Source organism: Pistacia vera, unplaced genomic scaffold (genome assembly GCF_008641045.1).
Source record: "Pistacia vera cultivar Batoury unplaced genomic scaffold, PisVer_v2 Contig491, whole genome shotgun sequence".
Lineage (NCBI taxonomy): Eukaryota > Viridiplantae > Streptophyta > Magnoliopsida > Sapindales > Anacardiaceae > Pistacia > Pistacia vera.
This window is the reverse complement of record NW_022196325.1, coordinates 374,412-398,922: the sequence shown is the minus strand read 5'-3', so window position 1 is coordinate 398,922 and position 24,511 is coordinate 374,412. Positions and strand designations below refer to the sequence as shown.

General features: G+C 34.4%; 2 protein-coding genes across 2 annotated transcripts; both read left to right on the top strand.

The window, feature by feature from the left end:
• Window positions 1-5,876: 5,876 nt before the first annotated feature.
• Window positions 5,877-10,466, top strand: LOC116105043 (regulator of nonsense transcripts 1 homolog). The gene is made up of 9 exons (XM_031391465.1): window positions 5,877-5,993; window positions 6,310-6,837; window positions 6,932-7,567; window positions 7,694-7,737; window positions 7,901-8,096; window positions 8,230-8,557; window positions 9,034-9,289; window positions 9,381-9,588; window positions 9,939-10,466. Exons 1-9 carry the CDS (start codon window positions 5,877-5,879, stop codon window positions 9,957-9,959), a joined length of 2,334 nt encoding a protein of 777 aa, XP_031247325.1. The 3' UTR covers window positions 9,960-10,466.
• Window positions 10,467-22,947: 12,481 nt separating this feature from the next.
• On the top strand, window positions 22,948-24,484 carry LOC116105028 (S-norcoclaurine synthase 2-like). Its single transcript, XM_031391452.1, has 2 exons — window positions 22,948-23,240; window positions 24,079-24,484. The coding sequence occupies exons 1-2, from the start codon at window positions 23,057-23,059 to the stop codon at window positions 24,369-24,371; spliced, it is 477 nt and encodes a 158-aa protein (XP_031247312.1). The 5' UTR covers window positions 22,948-23,056; the 3' UTR covers window positions 24,372-24,484.
• Window positions 24,485-24,511: the final 27 nt, after the last annotated feature.

Genomic DNA, 24,511 nt, shown 5'->3' with positions numbered 1-24,511 from the left:
TCTAGTCTATTATTATCTCTCTTCCATTATGTGTGTTGTTTGAAATAGAAATAGAAATAGAAATAGAAATAGGGTTGGTTAATGTGACCCATGCAATATGTCAGCTGATTTCACATTCTCCATTGCAGAGAGAAGCACACGCAAGTTATGTGAAACTTCACATGCTTTTGGAGAAGGTGATAGTGGAGGTTTCCCATGCTTTTTCTTTAAATTTTTCTACCAACTGCTGCTTTGCTTTTCTATTCAAATGCCTTCAATCAATTCATTCAATAACAGTGAAAGCATGAAAGAAAGAAAAAATCAAATTCTTGAATGAATGAATAGTATGAGTAAACAAAACTGCTTTTTTTCACAAATGAATTTCAAAGCTGGTGCAGTCTGCTGTGTAATTTTAAATTTTTAATCAAATTCGGGTCACAAATCGGATACCCAGTTTGTGACCCAAATTTTCAGGTACCCGTAAAACCGGGTATTCTAAAACCGGGTCGGTTAATGGGTACCTTTTTAGAGGTACCCGAATATTTGGGTACCCGGTTTTCGGTTAAAACCGGAGCGGGTACTCAGTTTTGCATAGCCTTACCTACAACATCAAAAATTTATGTTTCTAGACATGTAAAATTCATTGAGTCTATTTTTCCTTTTGCATCTTTATCCATTTCGTCTCCACGTCCAAAGTCCAATACCATCTCTACATGGGTTCCACCAATAATAAAAGTCAACACCAACACTTGCTCTTCACCACCACTCATGCAACCATCTGACATGGATATTCAAAGGCATTCCAATTGTGAGGCTCTGACACAAACCATCACCCTTGAAATCATATCATCTGACTCTACACCCTCTACAAATGACCTTTCAAACCAACCAACGCCATCAAATCAACCAACACTCAATCCACCACCAAGACAACCCTCCCGTATCCCTTCCCATCCAACGCACTCAATGATCACTCGAGCCAAAGACAATATTCACAAACCTGTCAAGAAGCTTAATCTTCATACCCAATTATTCAAATCCACCGATATTGAACCTACAACCGTAACCCAAACTCTCAAAGATCCAAAATGATGTTGGACCATGTCAGAAAAATATGATGCTCTAGTTTAAAATGGGACATAAGAATTAGTACCTACTAATCCTAGTCATAATATTGTTGGTTGTAAATGGATTTTTAGAATCAAACATAACTATGATGGCTCCATTGACAGGTTTAAGGCCTGTTTGGTTGCAAAAGATTTTCATCAACGCCCGGGAGTCGATTATCATGATATTTTCAGTCCCGTGGTTAAACCCACCATCATTCGCCTAGTTCTAAGCCTAGCTATGAGTCGCGACTGGCCTCTTCATCAACTTGATATCAATAATGCATTCTTGCAGGGTCACCTCTCTAAGACTGTTTACAGGGCTCAACCACAAGGCTTCATTGATCAAGATTATCCATCTCATGTTTGCAAACTCAGAAAAGCCATTTATGGTCTCAAGCAAGCTCTCCGAGCTTGGTATCAAGAACTTCGTACATTTCTCCTTAACTTTGGTTTTAAGAACTCTCATGTTGAGACATCTCTATTTGTACTTACCTCGAATGGTCATCGACTCTATCTACTTGTTCATGTTGATGACTTGAGTATAACGGGAGATAATAATTCTTTGGTGGAAAGGTTTGTTACTCTTTTAGCTGATCGTTTCTCTTTAAAGGATCTTGGTATGTTGACATATTTTCTTGGTATGGAGGTTGTCCCAAACAACCATGGTATTTTACTCTCTCAGCGTCGTTATCTAATGGATATTCAAGTAAGAACTCACATGACTGATGCTAAACCAGTGGCAACTCCTCTTCCAATGAGTTCCACTTCAAATGAGTTCCTCTTCTCTTACATTGCATTGTGGGTTTACTCTTTCTGATCCAACAGAGGTTCGGGCAATACTAGGAAGTATTCAATATCTTCTTCTTACTCGCCCTGATATTGCTTTTGCGGTTAATAAGCTTTCACAATTCATGTATAGACCTACAACTGAGCATTGTGCTCTTGTTAAACGACTACTTCATTATCTTTGTGGCACTATAAATGATGGCCTTTAGCTGTTTAAGGACTCTCCTTTTTCCTTACATGCCTTCTCTGATGCTGATTGGGCTGGCAATCCGGAAGACTTTTCCTCCACCAATGCCTATATTGTTTACCTTGGCTGAAATGCTATCTCTTAGAGTTCAAAGAAGCATAGGACGATAGCTCGTTCCTCCACCGAAGCTGAATATCGATCAGTTGCTACCACAACAACGAAACTTAATTGGGTTTCTTTTTTGTTACATGATCTACATGTTCATCTCTCTACCAGTCCTGTTGTGTATTGTGATAATGTTGGGGCTACTCAACTCTGCTCTAATCCCGTTTTCCACTCACGAATGAAACATGTAGCTATTGATTTTCATTTCATTCATGATCAAGTTCAAGGTGGTTCTCTTCGGATTGCACGTGTTTCCTCTGCTAATCAACTTGTTGATGCTCTAACCAAACCACTTCCCTGAGCCAGATTTCTTCTTCTCAAAGACAAGATTGGAGTCTACTCCCGAGCTCCATCTTAAGGGGGCATAACAGAGCAAATCTCTTATTTGCTGCTTTAGTTGTAACTGGGTTTTGAATCTTTTTTAATATTTCTTTATCTGACTTTGTATAAGTTGTTTCTGCTATTACCTACAATCTAGTTTGTTGATTTAGTTTATAGGTTTAAACATTTTGTATTCTATAAATACTCAGTTAAATCAATGGAATAGATATACCATTATTCCTCCCAATCTCCTTCTCTTATTGATTAATGATGATGTATTGGGCCTGTTTAATTTGTGATTTAAAAATAATTTTTAAAAACTAGAATACAATTCAAATTTTTTAGTTGTATTTTAATATTTTTAATATTTGGAAAAGTGTCTAATATAAAATTTAAAAATTGTTTTCAAATTAAAAACTGTAAAAATTGTGAATTCAGTTGTTTTCTAATTTTACACTAGTTTTTAGGATTGTATTTGAAAACTGTTTTAAAAAAATGGTTTTACTCATTTTTACCATACACATTTTCATAAGATTTGTTATATCCCTTGTTTTCAAAAACAAAAAACAGTATTTAAATTCTATACCAAACAGACTTTAAGATTTTCTTTTCGGAAATAAAAATAATAGTGGAGACAAGCAAGCTGGCCCGGAAACCCAGGTTACCAAAAAAAAAAAAAAAAAGAATAAGTGAAGATTATAAAATGGTTTTGTTTTGAAAAAAAAAAATTGAATAAAGGGGTATTAACATTCAAACAATGATACTTTTATTTTAAACTTGAAAAAAAAAGATATGCATTTTATTTGTATCAATAAATAAACACTTTTATCATTCAAATGACAATTCTATATCAATAAACGAAAATTTTTTGACACTTTTTAATTGGCCGATGACACTTATTCAAAACATGTTTTATAAAGGATTATTTTGAGTGATAAAAATGCAACTCGAGTGGGAACAAGAATTTAAAAAAAAAAAAAAGGTCTGAAAGAAGTGGTTCTTTTAGTTAAATTCTCAACTACTCTAATTTTATTCTTGGAGACCATTTATAAAACTATCTTAAATCTTTACAAAGAAAAAGAAAATAATTTCTTTAATTATTATATTCTTATAGATGATTTTTTTTTTTTTTTTGGTCATTTTTATATTATTTTCAGAATAATATTTATGTTTAAAACAGATTCAGAATGAAAACTTTTAGTTTCAATATTTAGTTGGGCTTTGAAAGAGAGACTGACAAACTAAATGTAAATGTTGAGATTTATAAAAAGAAGAGTGAGGTCTTTGTGAAATAATTTAAATAAAGAAAAAAGTAGGTAGCCACTTTTTAATGGATGCAGCTGACAGTCAGAATTGAGTGTCTTGATCAACTTCCCCTCTTTTGTAAGTTGTTCAATTTCCTTTTTATGATTTCTTATTCGTTAAAGAAGCCGACACCAGTGGTTCCTACCAAATTGGTTTATACTTTTTATTGGAGGGTGTGGTTGGTTAGGGTAATCATCTATTATTTCTTAATATCATCTCATATTACTATTATTATATGTTTGATTGTTAAGTAATAAAAGATTTTAGTAGTTTTTTCTATACTAATAATAATCATCGTAGATTATATAAGAATAATCTAAATATCTTTAATTTCTTAAATATTTCAAGATTACTTGATAATTTATTTTTTTAATAATTTTACTCCTAATATTATAATAAATAATAATAATATCATTACAAATATAAGTTGTTCATCACTCCCCTTCTTTTATAAGTTGTTCAATTTCCTTTTATAGTTTCTTATTCGTTAAGGAGCCGACACAAATTAGTTTTTATCTTTTATTTTTAGTTTATTTAGAGTTATCTACTAAAACTAAAAAATGATTGGTCTCTTGCTCAAAGCTTTGAATTGTCTCCCTCCCTTTCTTTTTACTTTTCTTTATCAACTTACTAATTTATCATTCATAAAATCAATGTTTAAGAAAGCTTTTTATATATTTATTTATTTATTCCGGATTGTGCTGATCTTTTGTAGGGATAAATAATAGTAAGAAAATTACTATTTCTTTTTTTTTTTTTTTGTGTTTGTAAATTCCGTTGAAAGTTTAATTTATTTTTACTTTAATTTAACAAAAGCATGTGATGAAAGACCTTTGTCTTTCAATAACACATCATTAAGCTTGGTTCACAAGTTATAATTTTTTACATTTTTTTTTTTAAATATGATAATTATTATCTTTTTCTCCTAAGTTCACAATCTTATAACTTACTGATTTTCCAAATTTGATATTTAAGCTTCCTTCACAAATTACTGATTTTTAGAAATTTTTTAATCCAAATTTAATATTTCAAATTATTGAATTCGAAATTAATTTTAATGAATTATTTAACAATTATTTAACTCAAAAGCTTAAAACTATTAGGAAATAATATAGATATTTAATCTAATACGTGGAATAATGTGAAACAACTATTAGATAAATAAGATATTATGTGAGATAATTATTTTGTTTGTGATGTTTAACTCTATATCATATTAGGTAACTACTTGTAATGAGTCTAATGACCAAATATTAATATTTAGCATGAACAAAGCAGTGTCTTTTATTTTAAATAATATTTTTTATATAAATAAAGAGCATCTTCATTAATTTTTAATTATAAAGAACAAAATTTATATTCAAATTTAATGGACTCTATAAATTTTTAAGAAAAATACTTAATAAGAGAGAGAATTAATAAGTAAAAGGTATGGAAATAGAGAGTGATATTTGACTTTCTAAATGTAAAAAGCCAAATTTACTCTTTAATTTATATTTAAATAATAAAGAATCTGTTGAATTCTTGTTTATATGAATAAACTCTTTTTAATAAATAATTTGTGTCACATAAAGAGTCTTTCGGAGATGTTATAAGGTTTAAAGGTTAGATTTTAGGTATGAAAAATGGATGGATCAAAACATAAATAATTTTTGTTTGGAAAACTTATTTAAAATTAAAATATTTCCCCTAGGGTAATATTGTTTTGTATCTTAGTGAAATAAATAAAATATAAAAAAAGAAGAAAATGAGAAGACCAAGACTTTTGGTAAATCAACTTGGCCTTTACAAAGTTTTCCAAGGTTTGTGTTTGTCGTATGAAAGAAACAAAGCTGACTGAGCTTTCGCTTTCGATGCTTTTATGTTTATAGAGATTCCTTCGTTTCCTTCGTTGCATGGATTCAGTTGCTTACTAAACAAGCAATACCTTCATTTTTTTCCATTTCTAACAAACAGAGAAATTATTTTTAACACTCTGATCAAATTGTTATTTGATAATACAGTGAGGTAGAACTCCGTGATCGATGGAAAGCAGAAGTCGTAGCAAGAGAAGACCAGTTTTCAGTGACTATGGCTTCACTGATAAAGTTCTTTCTTGGACTCTTGACGACATTCTTAATCCAAATCGTTTCAAGGACCATGTAAGTTTTCCTCTGCTTCTTCGTTTACAAATTGCAGTTTTTTTTTTTTTTTTGGTGGCCCAATGAATCTTTGTTGAAGCATCACTCACATTAATAAATTAGTTGTTGATTGTGTTCTTAGTTATGTGATTTTATCATTCATTAATGTAATTTACATTAGATATATAAAATGTTTGATGCCATTTTCTGGTTATAAGAAAAAGAAAAATGTATAATCCACTTTGTGCTAAATGCCTGAATCAAATTCATACTGACTGCCAAATAGTATATTTTGAAATTCTGTTTTGAATTATTTCTGATATTTTATTCCTTTTAGGTGGAAAAAATTCCAAAATCATTTCAATCTAGGAATCAGTATTTTCGGTCATATGATTTTCCTCTACTGGAAGAAACGCGAGCTCAACTGCATTCAGGCATGAACATTATCTCAAGAACACCTTTTGCCAAACTTGTCTCTTTAAAGAAATCCAAGCCTTATGAAAAAAAGTTGTATGAACTTAAGATTGATTACTGGCGGAACAGCACGAACCGCGGAAAGGAGGCTTATAAAACATTGCCGGGGGATGTTTTAGTTCTAGCAGATGCTAAGCCTGTAACTGCTTCTGATTTGCAAGGGGTCGGAAGGATGTGGACTTTTGTATCCGTCACAAAAATATCTGGCAGTGGTAGTACTATTTCTTTAAAAATCCAAGCCTCGAAAGACATTGAAGTAGAAGATGAGAAGACTAAATCATTGTTTATAATTTTCTTGACGAACATAACTCCGAACAAAAGAATATGGAGCTCATTGCATATGTCTCAGAATTCAAAGATTATCGACAAAGTTTTATGTCGTCAAACAATAGTAAGTTCTTGAAGACATAAAATTTATATATATTTTTCATTTTTGTAGATTTTATACCACGGTGCTAACCATTACATTTCCAATGAAATAACAGGTTGAGGAAAATTGTGAACTATGCTCTCAGCACAATGGAGGTGTCTGTGCTCAGAAATTCGGTTCTAATTTATCATCTACCTTGAATGATTCTCAAGTAAAGGCTGTCTTTGCTTGTCTTCGTAGGATCAATTGTAACCACAAGGCCAGCATTGAGCTTATATGGGGACCCCCAGGGACGGGAAAAACTAAAACTGTTAGTATGCTGCTTTTTAGGCTCTTAAGAATGAAATGCAGAACCCTTGTTTGCGCTCCAACAAATATTGCAATTACAGAAGTGGCGTCGCGTGTTGTGAAGTTGGTGAAAGAATCATCTGAAGCAGATACTGGAAGAGCAACTCTGTTTCGTCCTTTGGGAGATATGCTCTTATTTGGGAATAAGAAGAGACTTAATGTTGGTGCAGAAATTGAAGAGATATACTTGGACTACCGTATTGAAAGGCTTGTCGAGTGCTTGGGACTGGTAACAGGTTGGAGACGTTGCTTCACTTCCATGACAGAATTTTTAGAAGGTTGTGTTTCTCAGTATCAAACTTTTCTGGAAAATGAAAATAAAAAAAAGGGGAAAAAATGCAAGAAAAAAACTGAAGGCAGCAAGAAGTGCAAGTCATTTCTTCGTTTGTCAGAGACAGATTTAGTGATTTGATTTCACTTAAAAATTGCATTAGAACCTTCTGCACACATATACCCATTTCGGAAAAAATTTTCCAAAAAATTTTAGGCCTTACTAGTTTACTGATTCTTTGAAACTTTGCTGTTTCAGGCAATTTGGTTTGAAGAACTGAAGGAGCTTTTTTCACATCACTGGTAGTCGAAGTTGAAGATTTGTCTGGGTCAATTGTGGATGCAAAGTCCTTGTTGCCACCAGAAGTAAATGTCATTGCTTTGAAACTCTTTGGGTTTCCCTTAATGAACTTGGCTCACCAAAAGCTGTAAACAAAAAATCTTAAACGATTTCTGTTTCAAAAAGGCTCTTTGATTTTTTGCACTGCTTCAAGTTCACATTTGCTGCACTACATGGTAAAGGAACCGCTGAGCTTTCTGGTATTGATGAAGCGGCGCAGTTGAAAGAAAGTGAGTCAATTATGCCTATGCAACTCCCTGGTATAAAGCATGCTGTTCTAATCGGCGACGAACAGCAATTACCTGCAACAGTCGAAAGCAATGTGTAAATGGTATTTTTTTTTTTTTTTTTTTTTTTTTTTTTTACATTTCCCTCTTCCTTTGCTTGGTTTCCATATCACTTCTTCTCATTCTCTTTAACTTGAGTTTGTGTATGTTGATTTTCATTTTCTTTAGGTTTCTGACGAAGCTGGTTTTGGTATAAGTTTATTTGAAAGGTTGAGCTCATTAGGACACCCAAAACACCTGCTCAATACACAATACAGAATGCATCCATCAATTAGCTCTTTTGCAAATTCGTATTTCTATCAAAATCAAATCTTAAATGGTCCAAATGTTAAAAGAAAAGTCTACAAGAAACAGTATTTACCAGGGAAAATGTTTGGTTCCTATTCATTCATTAATGTAGTTGGGGGAAGAGAAGAGTTCGACGACATTGGCCATAGCCGTAGAAATATGGTTGAGGTATCTGTAGTGCTGGAAATACTGCAGAAATTGTACAAAGGTATGTTTTCTTGAGTCTCATGCACTTGTTACCATCTCGAGGTTTTTTTTTTTTTTTTTTTTAAATTACACTAACAGTTGACCTTTTGGCTTGTTAATTTTTTAACATTTTATATTGATCTTTGAGATACAAGATATGTGCTGTTCAGCTCCTCTTACGCAAAACATGATGTTTAATTTTGGTTATTTTCGATCGATTTTGATTTTATTAGATGGCAGATTTAATTGCTAGCTCTGAGAAGAATCACATACAGAGGCTTCAATAGTTTATGTATATATTTACCACTAAGTTTGATCATTAATAGAATGGTAGAACTACATATTTGATGGAGTAAAAAGAGACTTATTCAATTATTCTATGAAACATGGAAGGGTCAGTGCTTTCTGTAATGGAAAAAGCCCATTAATGTTAGGTGTTTCCTTTTTTTCCATGTGCTTATATTTCCTTTTTGATGGCTTGGTAATATTTCTTTGCAGCTTGGGCTCGCTCAAAACTGAAGCTTAGCATTGGTATCGTGTCTCCCTATAATGCTCAAGTATTTGCTATTCAAGAAAAACTTGGACGTAATTATGAGAACAGAGATGGATTTTGTGTAAAAGTGAAGTCAATTGATGGGTTCCAGGGTGGGGAGGAGGACATTATAATAATATCCACTGTAAGATCGAACAGTGGCGGATCGATTGGGTTCATGTCCAAGCCACAGAGGACTAATGTTGCGGTTACAAGGGCGAGGTAAAACTTATGCAAAAACTTTATCATAAATGGGTTTTGGATCATTCTTGGTAACTATACTAATAACTACTATTCCTTTGATGATTTATAGGCACTGTCTTTGGATTTTGGGGAATGAAACAACCTTGACTAGAAGCGAATCTGTTTGGGAATCCTTAGTCCTTGATGCTAAGCATCGTAAGTGTTTCTTTCATGCTGATGAAGATAAAGATTTGGCTAAGGCAATATTAGAGTTCAAGAACGAATCTGATGAATTGCTTAACGTGGGAAATATACTTACCAGAAATCAGAGGTGGAAGGTATGAAGATTTATGAGTTATAATAATCCAGACATGGGATAATATATATATTTTTTGTAAGGATTTAGCATCGTTACTAGTATTTTTGTGAGTTCGATCTTGACAAATCGTAGTTATTTTGACTTTCTTATTTAAGTTGGATATAGGTTTCTTCAATTTTAATGGGTAGGTGGAGTTTTTCAAAAGATTCATTCATTTCTCTTTGACTGGGTTAAGCACTGGAAAAATACTAAATTACATTGAGCAATTATAATTGTGAATTTATACTAATGCAGGCCTAAGAGTTTTTACTAGATATGTTGGTTATTGCTGAAAATTGTCAATAATTTTTTATCTCCTTATCTACTCAGGTTATTGCTGACAGGAGATGATTTTGCTGAGCTTGAAAGATTGAAAAGGGTCCTTACCCCTGAATGTGAGATCAAAGACTTGGGTACACTGAAGTACTTCCTTGGTATGGAATTTGCTAGGTCTAAGTTAGGGATATTTATTTCTCAACAGAAATATGTGCTTGACTTGCCGGGAGAAACAAATTTGCTAGGTTGTAAAGTGGCTGAGACACCCATAGAATCCAACGTGAAAATGCAACCTGCCAAGCCTGAATAAGTAATTGACAAAGAAAAGTTTCAATGGCTGGTTAGTAGACTGATTTACCTTTTACGCACTCGTCCTTATATAGATTTTGCAGGTGGCGTGGTAAGTCAGTTTATGCACTCACCCGGAAAGGAACACTTTGATGTTGTTTATAGAATGCTGACATACCTAAAAGGAATTCCAGGAAAAGGTCTTCTATTTGAAAATTGTGGGCATCTTCAAGTTGAAGCTTACATAGATGCAGATTGGGCTGGGAGTAAAATAGATAGACGATAACTTCTGTGTACAGATTCATCGCCAACTCACTGATGATGTCAAAGAGTGAAAGTGGGTTGAATCTGGTTGCTGAAATGAACACCAAGTCGTCCTGGACCTGGTTTATAGGAATCTGTTTATAGTGTAGCAGATCACTGCTATTAGGGGCAGTTTGTTTTTTCTTGGAAGTTGTCTTTATTCACTATAAATGTAAGTTTCAAGGTCAAGTCTTTAATATAATAAAATCATACCAAGCACTTGCTTCTGCTTTCTGTAACAAATATTCTGGTTTTGTTTTGCTACAATTTGGTATCAAAGCCAGGTTGTTGAGGTGTTATTCCTACTGTTTACAATTAGTTTGGTCAAAGCTTACTCACCATCTGTGGAGTCTGCAAATTCAGTCAATGGAGTTGAAAAATTAATTCACAATTGTTGATACGAATTTCTACACCGACTAAAAAATCGGGACGAAGACACGCGTCAACCAGAGATACTCAATTGACTCCAGAGAGAACCGAGCAAGATGGGTGCGTGATTCCTAGGAACCAACAAAGAAGACTTGACCCACACGCGGAGTTGGCCAAGGTGGTGATGCACCTCCTGTAGAATGGTGTGAAGACTGGACTTTTCTAAAGTGGTTCGACTAGGAAACGAATAAGGCCTATGTCCATGTCGAGCTGATCGTCACAGACACAAAATTAAATAATCCTAAATACCATAGTTAGAAGTAAAAATGGTCAAATCCATAGGGAAGAAGACTATCAATCTAATATATATTTGAGTTAACGAAAGGGAAATTGACAATTTGATTAATAAACAACTAAGGAAACTAATTAATAACAAGTAACTAAAAAGGCTAATTAAAACTCTATAATAAAGGCATTGCCCTTATGGATTTGGTTCGATTCAAGACCAAATCTTACAATTCCTCTCCTCGCTCTTCAATTTCCTAAACCTACAAGGCTAGGCAAATCAATAAAAACATCTCCCCGCAATCTAGGTATAATATATTTTGTCTCCCTACTAATTTAATCATAGATTAATTGGTTAAAGATTATATCTAAATATAATCTATCTTGTCTCTCCATTTACTCAACCAAAGTTCGATTGGTTAAAAACTATCATCGGCAAACTGAAAAATGCTAACCATTAAACACCACTAGTTGGTACAATGCTAACAAGTACAACCTATCAACTTTGTATCATCCAATCAATCAATTACACAACGAATGCATTCCTAGTAAAAATGATATTAAACGCTAATACAACTTGATTGCAATCAGCATCGAAGCAATTTAAAGCCATAATCAACATTCAATAAACTCAAACCAACATTCAATTGTGCAAAAAGTTCTATATCAACAAACGTTCTCAATGGACATAATCAATTCAACATGTCAAGCATCAGAATAATATTAAAGTATCTCAAACAAACTCAAACGAAGTAAATATAATCTTAATACAAGAAACTTAACCAAATGTCCAATGTTTGGGCTCAATCCAACTAGTCAAGAACTACCAAGAAGAACCATAAGCGTCGATCCTAGTCTGGCCTACACCATAACGGGCAACTGGGAGTTCAACCACTCATGGTGGTGTCAATGATGGCTGAAGAATAGAGAATAGAGATGGTCATGGTGAAGAGGAAGTGACCGACAGTAGGATGATGTGACGAAGGGATGAAAATGACTAAGAGAACACCCTAAAGTCAAACAGTTGCAACTCGTCGGAATCTGGAGACGGCTCATGACGAAATGAAGATTCAAGCACACTAGAAGATAGATCAGGACCTGGGGAAGCTAGACCGATTGGTTGGAAGGTGAAAACCCATTGGAAAGTGCATGAAGACATGCCTAGAAGCTGAAACATCGCCAATGGTTAAATGTGAAACATCACGGCATTTCTCGACGAGAAACGGTGGATCAAAGCTATGTGAAGTTGATATGAGCTCTAGAAGGTGAAACAATGACCAGATGAGCTGAAGAGTCATTGAAAAACACAGAATGAGCTGTGGAAGCCGAACGGTCGCCGACAAACGCACAAAACATAAATGAGAGATGATGATGATTGGTGCAAGAGGAAGCTGGAGAGTTGCCTGAAATGGAAACAGAAGAGCCGGCGGTAGAGCTAGGGTTTGGGGTGAGCGGCACTACCTTTTCACGACTCTTCACTTTCCTTTTATAGAAATTGTGGTAAATTTCTTTAGTCCCTGCACATTTGAAAAGTGACAAAATCAACCCCTTGGAAACATGATAGTTTACCCCCTAATAAACATAAATGAAATAAAATCAACACTAGTCCATAAACTACAACCTAATATCAACTCACACCATTTCCAAAATCATTCCAAACATGCAAAATTTGTAAGAAAATATTAGAATGTGATTTTTCATAAATAAATTCATAAATTGTTTCAATATATATTCAATTAAATAATAACAAAGGGTATTAAATCACTTTAATGGAGTCATTCTCATGACTGTAACATGCGCCTCTTGGAGAATGGTGTGAAAACTAGACGTTTTTAAAGTGGTTCGGCCACAAAACGAATAAGGCATAATGGCATATGTCCACTGATTTTTTATTTGATTATGTGATGTCGGCATACAAGAGAAGGGTCTCCCCCAATAAAATTTTTTTTTTTTTTTTGGAAGGGGGCAGGGGTGGGATATTTCCATTTGGTTTCTCTGCTTTAGACCTGATGCTTGGACTAGAAAGGCTTTTTCTCTATCCTCACTCCCGTCTGTCATCTCTTATCCCTTCTCTCTCCTTCCCTAGTCTCCTCCTTCTCCTCTAACAGTAGGTGTCTTTACAGGTCTCCCCTTGGATAAGCTGCATGGAGAGCACGTGGAGTTTGCACTGTTGTGTGCCGCTGATTAAGGTGTGTGGCATATATGTGGTAAGATTATCTACCCGATCAGGAAGATATTTTCATATGACAGACCACTTTTTTTATCTTGTCACATGTTGCGCCTACATACATAGGCTGGTTGCTCACGCCTTTCATCGAGCCTCTTTGCTCTTACCCTAATGTTTAGTCTGTGTAAAGGCGTGTCTCGGGCTCTTTTATCGAGCCCAGGTTGTGGATTTTTATCGTACAACATTTGCCCCTATTTTTCTAAAGTCAAGGCAAGCTTGGAAAACTAAGTCTTTTATGGTCTAGTCCCATAAGTGATGTCATGTCTAATCTTGTCACTTATTGTAGACTTTTCATCTACCTGCAGCTTTATGGTAATCGACGGGATTTCAAGTGTCGTCTGACATTGCATTTAATGGGATGTGACTGTTTTTTCATCCCGTACCCCGAAGTGTTAAGGGTTGCAGCTGTTTTGGGGATATCAAAGTGACGCTATAGCGCTTTTGCCCTTCTATAAATGCAAGTGTTTTTGGGTTGGATGTTCATCCTTCATCATTCTTGCTTTGTTTTGAACCCATCAAGCGGTTTATAGCCTTTTAGGGTTTCCTTTCTTTTTGTTACTTTTCTTCCCTACTCTAAAGATTTCATTGAGCAATGGTCGCTTTTGCAAAAATGTTGGTTTCCCAAATAATGAGGTCCCTGCAATGTCATCGCTATCGTCGGGAGAGGTTCGGACTAGTCCATTCCGTAACGGCCTTCTTCATGATGACAACGTCAACCCTTCACATGCATGCTAGAGGCGAGGAGGTCCCAGGCTAGTTTAGCCTCCCTATCATATGTGCTGATATTTTTTGTCAAACTTATGTTATGGTGGACAATGAATTGTTGAGCAAATATGTGCACACATCGTTCTTGCGTGCAAGCATCTACTATCTGACACATTTTGCCAAGTGGCATTTTCTCTTTGTTGTCTTGCCCATCAAGCTAATTTTAATTCATGATATATTTGTTTGAGCTAACTTTACAGGTGTCACAATTTCTTTATATGGTCCTAAAAGGTTGTAAGACTTTTTCTATGGTCCCGCAAGAAAGAGAAAATATATGTTTGTGATCCAACGAAAAGTTGGAATTCTTTTTGTCCTACACGTGTTCAACTATGTCAGGCTTATGCCTTTTACATTTTCCTTTCATGTGTGTTCACAGTGGATGTGTGCTTGCACACTTATGTTAGACATATGCATGTTGCATTTCATTTTGCATTTTACTTCGTGTGTGCGCACACTTTTCTACTATACTAACATCGCATGCTGACTCACTTTTTCACAAGTTGCGTTTTTTTCTTTATCAGTTGAGATATTTTTTTTCATCTGTTGTGATGTCATGAGGACCACCAACAACTGTCCCAATATCCTCTTGTGGTCTAGGGAAATAAGCTTTTTCCCTTTTTGGTTGTGGTCCCAAAAGATTGGTGGAATCTTTTCCATTTTTTGACCAACATATGTCAGCCCTTGTTTGCTGAATTGGCAAGATTTGGGGGGGCATGAAATTGGTCTATATCATCTTCATTCTTGCTCATTTGTAAAGCTAACCTTTGATATTTTTATTTCCTTGTGCTCTGAAACATTCAAAGAGTTTTCTTCCTCAAAGGTTCACCATATGTTATTGTGCCAAACACTTATCATCCTTCATCTTTGTTGAGCTCAAAGGATGTTCATCTTCTTCCTTGGTTGTTTTTTCTTTTTGAACCTGAATATCTATTTCGTTGGTACTCTGAACTTTTCAGAGAGTTGTTCTTGGTTAGGTTCTTTTATATGGGTTTGTGCTAGAAACTTTCTTGTTTATCTTCATTGTTGAATGGCGGTTGGAACATGGTTCCTTTGCTAATGTTGGAGTGTGTCTTCAGTGACTAAAGCTTGGGTGGAACTCAAGCATTTTCTAGGAGTAAACCTAGTGTGAAGAGATCCGTGGAGCAACAAGATATTAGAGATTCAAAGAGTGGTGTTTAGTGTAACTAGAATAGGGAGTTCTCTTTGCTGTAGCTAAAATCAACTTTGTACTATATCTTATAATGTTTGTTGATTAGTGGATTTGCTTCGATCTGGTTGAGGTCCCATGGATGAAGGCTAAAAGTGGATTTAGCCAAACCTTGTATATGCTGGTGTGCTTTACATTTACAACTTATTATTATTGACTTGTTGTAAACCTAACCGTGTTAACACAACTTGGTAAGTCATTACACTGCACTTAAAAATATGTAACCTAACATCAAAGTGAGTTAAACAACTCTAACAATATCTTTTGAACCCTCGGGAGATGTAGGCAACGATGTTGGTGGTCAGAGGGGGGTTTCATCTTCTTCTCATGAGGAGGAAGCGGATGGCTACCTATACACTAGGTGATCACCCCATCCTTGTCACTGGGTGGCTGAGCCTTGAGAAGGCTAAGAAGATATTCCTACGAATGCATGGTCGGTGGTGAACGAGGAGGGAGACTGAGAGAGACTAGTTATTGATGTCGTTGCATGAGAACTTGGTGAACTTCCAAAGAATCTATGGGTCCTAGTGCTTGCCCTCCACGAGTCCACCACAGAGACTAGTTAGGAAGAAACGAGGGGGCACAAACTGATACCCCTTTTGCAAAAGGCAATCATAGACATGCTCAAGTTTGAACTTGCTTCTTCACAATCTTCATCCATCTTTTTATTTGTCGTGCTTACTTGGTTTCATGTTTGTCGTGCAGCTCCTCTCTCCGTTGACTATGCTCTTCCAACAGGTCTACCCGAGGCTGCTAAGTTCGAAGACTGCCCGTGAATATCTTCGAGAGTCAAAAGAGCATTATGTGAAGCTGAGAAAGGCCTTGGCTTCGGCTTATGATAGCCACATTGAGGAAAACGTTACGTTATACCGAGGTATGGGGTCGAGGGATGAGTGCATCGCCACTCTTCAGAGAGATAACGATGAGCTATGCGCACAAACATAGTGAATGGCAAAGACCCTCAGCATTCTTGAGAATGAGAGCGGCTCTAGCATCGTATTGCATTGCTCTAGGATGTGGGTTCTAAAGGCTCATCCTCTTCGGATGAGGATTAGGCTTCTATCGGTTTTTTTTTTTTTTTTTGGTATGTAACTCCTCCTGGATATTAATTCAATAATAAATAAAAGATCTTTACCTTTTTCTTTTACTTGTTCACATTCACTTTAGAGGTATTCTTTTGTGTTTTGTCCCACTTTAAAAAACCTTGTGCTTGGTTTTTGGTGAAACCACTTTGCCATGCTGGGGATTATCCTGGCAGGCTTCCCTACTCGTGAACGGTAATGTTTCTTTCGACTTGTACAAGTTTCATCTTAATTTTCTCCTCAACTCCTTGATTTCTACATCTCTTAATTCTCTCTGATTGGCATGAGCTTCATATTCTGATTTTGGACAACGACCTCTTACTTGGCTAGCGTTTCTTCCATGACCACAGACATTGCTTGATTCTACCATTTTTAAAACTCAATTTCTAAATCCTTGAAACAAGAGCAAAAGAAGCTTGTTCTAATCAAAAAAATTTCCTAGAATTAGAACCTGGCTCTGATACCAAACTAATACAGATAAATAGGGGTTAATCATTCCTACTAAGAGTGGTACAATCAACGGAAGTGAAAGACGGCTCTAAAAGGAAAAGACGCCTACATAGGACGACGTAAGCCCACACAAGACTCACTAAGAAACTCCTGCTAAGGACAGTGAACCCACACAAGATTCTAAAATTAGCCATAAAGGTTACTTCAAATTTTTGTATATTCCTCCCAAAAAGCGGTGGTTACATTGTGAATAGTGCCCTTGTATAGGTACACAAAACCCTAAAAGATCCTAGCATAATTCTTACACTTTTCCTAATCTTAACAACCCTAATGACAAGTGTCCTTACTTTAATTCCTCTACGTACATGTGTCTTTTTCTAGAACATCAAGTCAGAAGTGAAATATTTACATTTATTCTCTAAGTCCTTCATAGCTTGGTCTGTAACTCCTTGCTAGTCAAAACACACAACCTCTCCTCATTCAAGCTCACTCCACATTCTTTACCGACTCTCTTTGCTCGCAAGTCATTGTCGACGACCTATCGCAATGCCCATGCATCACATACACACACTCAAAGAATTCTTTGTGAGATGAAACGAACTCTTGATTTGGAATCAAGTCTTAGATAACATGTGATCTTTTCCTTGAGTTATTCTTGATGAAATCTTTTAGGCAATCATTGTGGAATTGAAATCGAAGTAGACCTTGTTTTTTATTTTTGTTTCTACTTAGGGCAAACCTTAAGTTTGGGGGATTTGATGAGCTTCAAATATATGTATATTTCTAACCTCGTCTAGGTTTGTTTAGCATTATTTTATTTTAGTTTTTCATGCTTTATGCTTATTTTTTTTTTATTTTAGTTTTTAAAACAAATAACAATAAAAAAGGAAAATTTCAAAGTAAAAGAAGGAGAGTGACGTAAATTCTTAAAATCTTGGAGGCCAAGCAAGTTTTCTTTTCCCTATTTATCATAACATCTTTCAGTATTTCGAGGATAACTTGGGTTACAGATATCAAAATCATGTGATTCTTGCGACGTTGGAAAACTAATCAAGAAGAAAATAATGACACAAGTTGATGGTCTTGCAGTATCAAGATCCACAAAACAAATGAGAGATTGGTGAAGGAATTCGCGGAGCAGCCATCTTGTTGCCTTTCCTTCCCATTTATTTATTCAATTTTTGCCAATTTGAAATTATTCTTTTGCTTTGTTCAAGTATAAATAATTTCCTTTTTCTAGGATTTCAAGGTAGCTCTCCATGACTATTTGAATCCTTAATTTATGTTATTGAAGTTTTTATCTAATCATTGTACAATATTAAGAGAATGCAAAATGTCAATTTACCCCCCTTAATGTCTAGTCTTTTAACTTATTTGTTGCCTAAATGTACTCATTATATTCTATTGATTAGGATGCAAATGGAGGCGTTAAATGCAAAACGGAACTAATTAGGTGAATTCAGACAGTTTCGACATCGCTTCGTAATCTGGGCATAACTCTCTTATGCTACGTCAGGAACTATTAAGTTCTAAGAAGAACATTTGACTGAATTAAATACAACCGCTTGTGTTTGTGTGTCAGTTCATCGATCTCTAGGGCTTAAGGCTACCATAGATTAAATCTTTAGCGCTTGTCTAGGGTTGTTTACTAGTAAGATTAATTAGATCGCTGTTTCCTAATTAATTACAACTAAGGAGAGTAGGAAAATAGTCCAATGGTGAATACTCAAAGTAAAAATGATTTATTTTTGCATCAATGATCAGTTGTAAGATTCCGATGGGGGATGTTGACTTAGACCAAGGTTGTTATTTTGATTGATTTCGATAGTTTAATTTGAATTGTTTTTCCTGGAATTGATTCGTTTTAACTCAAACAACACACCCCCCCCCCCCCCCCCCCCCCAAAGCCTTGTTCACATAACATAAAATTCTGTTAGACACTCTCCGCGGGAACGACGTTACTCATACTACTACATGTGTTTTTAGGTTAACCTTGGTTGCCTATGATAGCACACACAAGTATGCTCATTGTACTTAATGCTTTTAATAACCCAATCGTAGCCCTGAGCCTTCTATCGATCCACGACCATAACCACCACGAGTCCCAAACGTATGAGTTCTAATACTGGAAAAATACTTCTGATATGTGGGATCACTTTACTATAAATCTTGTGAGAATATGGATGATAGGACATCAAAATGTAATTATTGTGGGAATATGCTTGCATGTCCAAGAAAAAATGGTAATAGTTGTCTATGAAATCACTTAAGTCGATGTAAAAAAATACCCTTTGAATGTGATGGATAAGAAACAAAGGATCTTAGTTTTTCAACAGTCACAATTACATGACCAATCAAGTGGTACTGCTGCCACCTCACACACATCTTCACTTACAACTTGGAAATTGAATCTAAATAGGCTTAGACAGTCTATAGCTAGAATGGTCATTATTGATGAGTTGCCTTTAGGCATATGGAGTGGGAGGGGTTCCGTGAAATGATGAGAGAGGACAACTCTATTTCAAGTTCCCTCTCATGTTATTGTGGCTAAGATTGCTTTAAAATTATGTTGAGGAGAGACAGAAGTTGAAGGCCTTTTTTAGTAAGTTTAGTCAGAAAGTAAGTCTTACTACAGATACATGGACATCTTACTAGAACTTTAACTATATGTGTTTGATGGCTCACTTCATTGATGATGATTGGAAACTTCACAAAGGATCTTAAACTTTGTCCAATTGCTAGTCACAAATGTTTATGATTGGTAAGGAAAATGAGAGAGTGTTTGCTTGATTGGGGTATTTCTAAGAATTTCACTTGTTACCATGGACAATGCAAGTACAATGATGGGACTAAGATATCTCCAAAATTGGTTAGAAAGTTGGAAGGGAAGTATTTGAATGTGACTTTTTGCACATGAGATGTTGTGCACATATATTGAGTCTCACTATAAAAGAGAGGAGGTTAAAGACATGGAGGTTCTATTTTAGAATTCACTCTGCATTGAGATATGTGAGGTCTCTCTAGCAATGTTACAAAGGTTTAAGGATAAGGAGTGTGTAGAGCAAGAAAAGATTGAACAAAAAAATCTTTTGGTCCTGATGTAGAAACAAGGTGGAACTCTACGTTAATGTTGGATGTGGCTTCAAAATTTCAAAAAGCATTTGAGTTGCTGGAAATCCAAGACATTAAGTATAAAGAGAACTTACTAGAGGGGAAAAGTCAAAGGGTTTTCTACACCAGTGATTGGGAGTATGCCCGTTACTTGTTACCTTTTTAAAAAGTTTCTTATGATGATTCTCTATGTGTGTCAGGCTCACTTTTTGTACTAGAATACATACATGTGTGAGATTTGGCATTGGAATGAAGATTTCAACATGGTGTAGAAGTAATGATGTTGGCTTAAGTACTATGGCTAGGAGAATGAAGGGAAAAATGATAAACTATTGGTCAAATATTGATAACATCAACTTAATGTTATTCATTGCAGTGGTGTTGGATCAGATTCAAGTTAGAATATGTGAAATGATGTATGTTAATGCTGAAATTTTGAAGACAAAAGTGCAATAACTTTGTACTCTTATTTTACCAGCACAAGCTCATTTATGTTTTCCTAGTGGCCAATCTAGTCAACAATCTGAATAAGCAAGTCAGATTGATGTTGAAGATGTAAATGTTGATCCTGAAGAATTAATGTATTGTATGTACGATGAGGCAAGAGTTGGACAACAAGTTTTGGAAACCAAATTTGAGATGGATAAATATTAGAGGATGAATGTGAGCAGCGTAACAAGGACAAGATGTTTGATATCTTGAATTGGTGGAAGATTAATTCAAATAGATATCCAGTTCTCTCTTCGATAGCACGAGAGGTATTGGTTATGTTGGTTTCTACTATTGCATCTAAGTCAACGTTTAGCACTGCAGGTTGTGTATTAGATCCATTTCGTAGTTCCCTCACTTCTAAGACAGTGGAGGCTTTATTTGTACACAAGATTGGATTTGGGGGACACGTGAACCTTTCATGATTAAGGAGAGCTTGGATGAGATACACAGCTTGAGAAGGTAAATTTTTTACGTTAGTTTCAATTATTAGTATTATTGTCTTTGTTAAATTAGTGACTGTATTTTGAATTTAACCATTATTATATGACTTACTTTTGTAGAATTTGGTCTTTGGCTACAGGAAATACTACTCGTGTTGTCTAGATGATTGAAGGTTTTGCAACATTTAATTGAGGTATGTCTTTAACTGTTTTGTTATTGTAGGCAATGAAAAAAAAAAATTAGATAATTTTATCAACTTCTAACATTTAATTTTATTTGGACAGAAATTGAGAGAGCTACTCGTATTGAATTAATATTGGTTTCTATTTTCCACTTGTGGAGTTGTATTTGCATAATTGCTTTGTTGTTTTTCATTGGGACTTATTTTGTTGTTTATTATGAATTTTCAATTTCATTACGGACTTTATTTGTATCAAATTTTAATGCATTGTTGGTTATGGTCAATGGTTATGTATGAATATTCAAGTTATTGGATTGCAAAAATGAATATTACAATTATGCACTTTTACAATTTAAATCTGGGAAAAAAATTAATAAGTTTAAGGGAAAACCGGTTCAAAACCGATTTTCTCCTAAACCAGTTCGGGTTTCAGTTCGAGAAAATTTCTAACCGCAAAAATCGTTCAATTCATTAAAAATGGTTAACCGGTTTTGTACACCCCTAATTTAATAATACACAATAATTAGAATGATGGATATGTTAATAGAAGAATAATGCTACATCATTTTGTGTGAAATATTTTATATACACACTTTATATTATAATATTATTCTATTCATTTTATAGGTTACTCTGCCTTGGAGTGAAAATGAATCCTACCAAAGCTAATTATATCTCCACAACAAAAAGGATGATGACATATTTGCAAATTTTCTACCCGGTTTTTTTTTTTTTTTTTGCCTACGTGGCTCTCTGTTGACACATCATCTCTATCTTTGCTATCATCTTTTAAACTCTTGGGAATCTCCTTCTTTCTATCTGATTTTGGGCCTCTTTCACTCTGCCAAATTTCTTCTTTAGCCGGGTTTAGGCCCATATGTTCTAAATCTACATATCTCAAACCTGAATTCCTACAATATTTTAAAATGGTTTATTTCTTACACCCCCATGAGATCATGGTTTAATCTTAACACACCCAAAAGTTTTGGTTGATTTCATAATATTATTGAAATGTGTTTAATATCTTAGATTATGAAATTGTAACGACGATGAAGCACCTCTGAGTCTCTGACCAAGGAGTAGATGGCATCTGAGAAAGGGAAGAAGACAAATAAGAGTGAAAGGCCTGCAGATTAGGTGCTTGTTTATTTTTTAGACCTTTGTCTTACTGTATTTAAATTTAAAATATTAGGTTATTGTTTATTAAAAAAAAACTTATGAATATGTCCAAATAATAAAATGAAAAATAGCTTTTTATCTTAATCTAAATAAGTTTATCAAACACTTAGCAATGAAGTATTACACATGGCACCATTTCTTAATCTCTATCCAAGCCATTTAATGATCTCATTATGCGTATGGTTTAGATTTTGGATTAGTGTCACTTGTCTTATTTGGTGTGTAACTTAAGTTGAAAAGCCAATGGATTTAAGCCACCCACCAAACTCCATGGTGCGTTAGGCCCCCGTATCCTTTTCTTGTAACAAATAGAATAATACCCCAAAAAGCTCCGGTTTAATATAAAGAGTTATAATAGGAGGTTTTGTTTAGTCCCATATCTCTCAAATCTTTCACATTAACCCATCTCTCTTTTCTTTTATTAACTCAACCCTCTACTGTACTATTATTATACTTGATTCAAGTATGACAGTTATTGTTTTATTCGCCATCACAACTTTTCGCATTAGAAGATATTTCATAAATGCATTTAGATCTGAACTTTGGGCCTACATATTGAATAGACAAATATTTCTTGTTTGTATCCAAAGAGAACAATGAATTCCTGGGCACAGAAAGATTCCACTTAATTATTGATTGATGTGAAGCCACTAAAAATATCGATCATAAATTTATTATTTGGATGATTGGATCTTTGTGCCTATCATTATACTTTTATCTGATTCCTTTTTAAATGCTCCACTGATATAAATGGTTTGAGGAACCCACTAAGCAAAGTAAGAAGAAAACAAAATGAAGGGTCAACTCTCGGCGGAAACGACGGTAGGTGTGGCGGCGAGTGCAGTGTGGGAGGTCTACAAGGGGCTGGAGCTGGGAAGACTTGTGGATAAATTACTACCTGATGTTCTTGGAAAGGTCGAAGTTACTGAAGGCGATGGCGGTGTTGGTACCATTGTTAAGCTTACATTTCCCCCAGGTATTATATCTTTCTTTCTAATTAAATACTTTTTATTCTAAAGTTCTCAGCTCAGATCTCTATAATTTATGGAAGTTATTATGATCTTAAAATATATATAATTAAATGTTTGGGTAAAATATTTCTATAAGAATTCTTAAATATTATATCCGAGGTTTAAATTATTTCTGTTTTTGAACATATAAACATTATTTTTTTCTGTAATATAAAATGTATCACTGTTTAGGATGCTAGCTAGGTTTGACGATGATAAAGGCCATGTCTTTTTTTTTTTTTTTTTTCGTGCTTATTTATGGTTTATATACAACCTAGAGAAATGTGTTAATAGACATATGGTAACTTTCATTATGATCTGAAAACAGTTAATTTTAATTTATATATAAAATAGGATATATATATATATGTATATAATAATATTCTAGTTAAGATGTTCTAATATTGTTTTTATGAGAGTTATGTTTAATCACGGTTAGATTTATCTCACATTAGATTTATATGATCTTTTAAATCTCAAATTCAATATTGTTTTCATATTCATGGTCTTGACTAGAGAATAACTATATATGTATATATTATAAGAAAGTATGATTAATATAGCTACAACCAAACTTCTTATATTATTTTCAAGTTTTAAAGTAATTAAAACTGTTTTTGAAAATACAATCATATTTCTTTGTTTTTAATATTTTTTATATATGTTCTAACAAGAAGAATAAAATTGTTTCTAAACTCAAGTATATGATATGTAACCAAATGCTAGCTAGGTTTGAAGAGGTTAATTTCAATAAGTAATGATATATTTTTTTTTTTTTTTTTTTGTTTGGGGTGGTTTATAAAGGAACTCCTGGAGCTGGTTATATGAAGGAAATATTCAAAAGGATTGATGAAGAGAAGCGAGTGAAGGAAACAGAAATGATTGAAGGAGGGTTTAAAGCACTTGGATTTGAATCATATATAATTCGGTTGGAAATTATTGAGAAAGGTGGTGAATCAAGTATTATTAAATCTTCAATTGAGTATGAGGTTGATGATAAATTAGCCAATCTTGCTTCTGAAGTGACCACTAAGCCTCTGGAAACAATGGCAGAAGCCATTGGGAAGTACCTTAGCGATCAGAAAGCCTGTGCCTAGAATGTTTGACATCAATTCTAGCATTGTTATAACATCTAGTAACATATAATAAATTGTAATAGTGCAGACACAGTTATGTTTTTATATCAATTGCATTCTCAGATTTTCATTAATAATTGAGTTATATTTTTATTCATATT

What these genes read in the sequence shown, in the direction of transcription:
- LOC116105043 (XM_031391465.1), top strand. Translation starts at nt 5,877, where the DNA reads ATGGAAAGCAGAAGTCGTAGCAAGAGAAGACCAGTTTTCAGTGACTAT. An exon ending in GAGCTTTTTTCACATCACTG is followed by an intron (nt 7,738 to 7,900) that starts GTAGTCGAAGTT and finishes TGTTTCAAAAAG; the next exon opens with GCTCTTTGATTTTTTGCACT. An exon ending in CCAGAAATCAGAGGTGGAAG is followed by an intron (nt 9,589 to 9,938) that starts GTATGAAGATTT and finishes TTATCTACTCAG; the next exon opens with GTTATTGCTGACAGGAGATG.
- LOC116105028 (XM_031391452.1), top strand. Translation starts at nt 23,057, where the DNA reads ATGAAGGGTCAACTCTCGGCGGAAACGACGGTAGGTGTGGCGGCGAGT. An exon ending in TAAGCTTACATTTCCCCCAG is followed by an intron (nt 23,241 to 24,078) that starts GTATTATATCTT and finishes TGGTTTATAAAG; the next exon opens with GAACTCCTGGAGCTGGTTAT.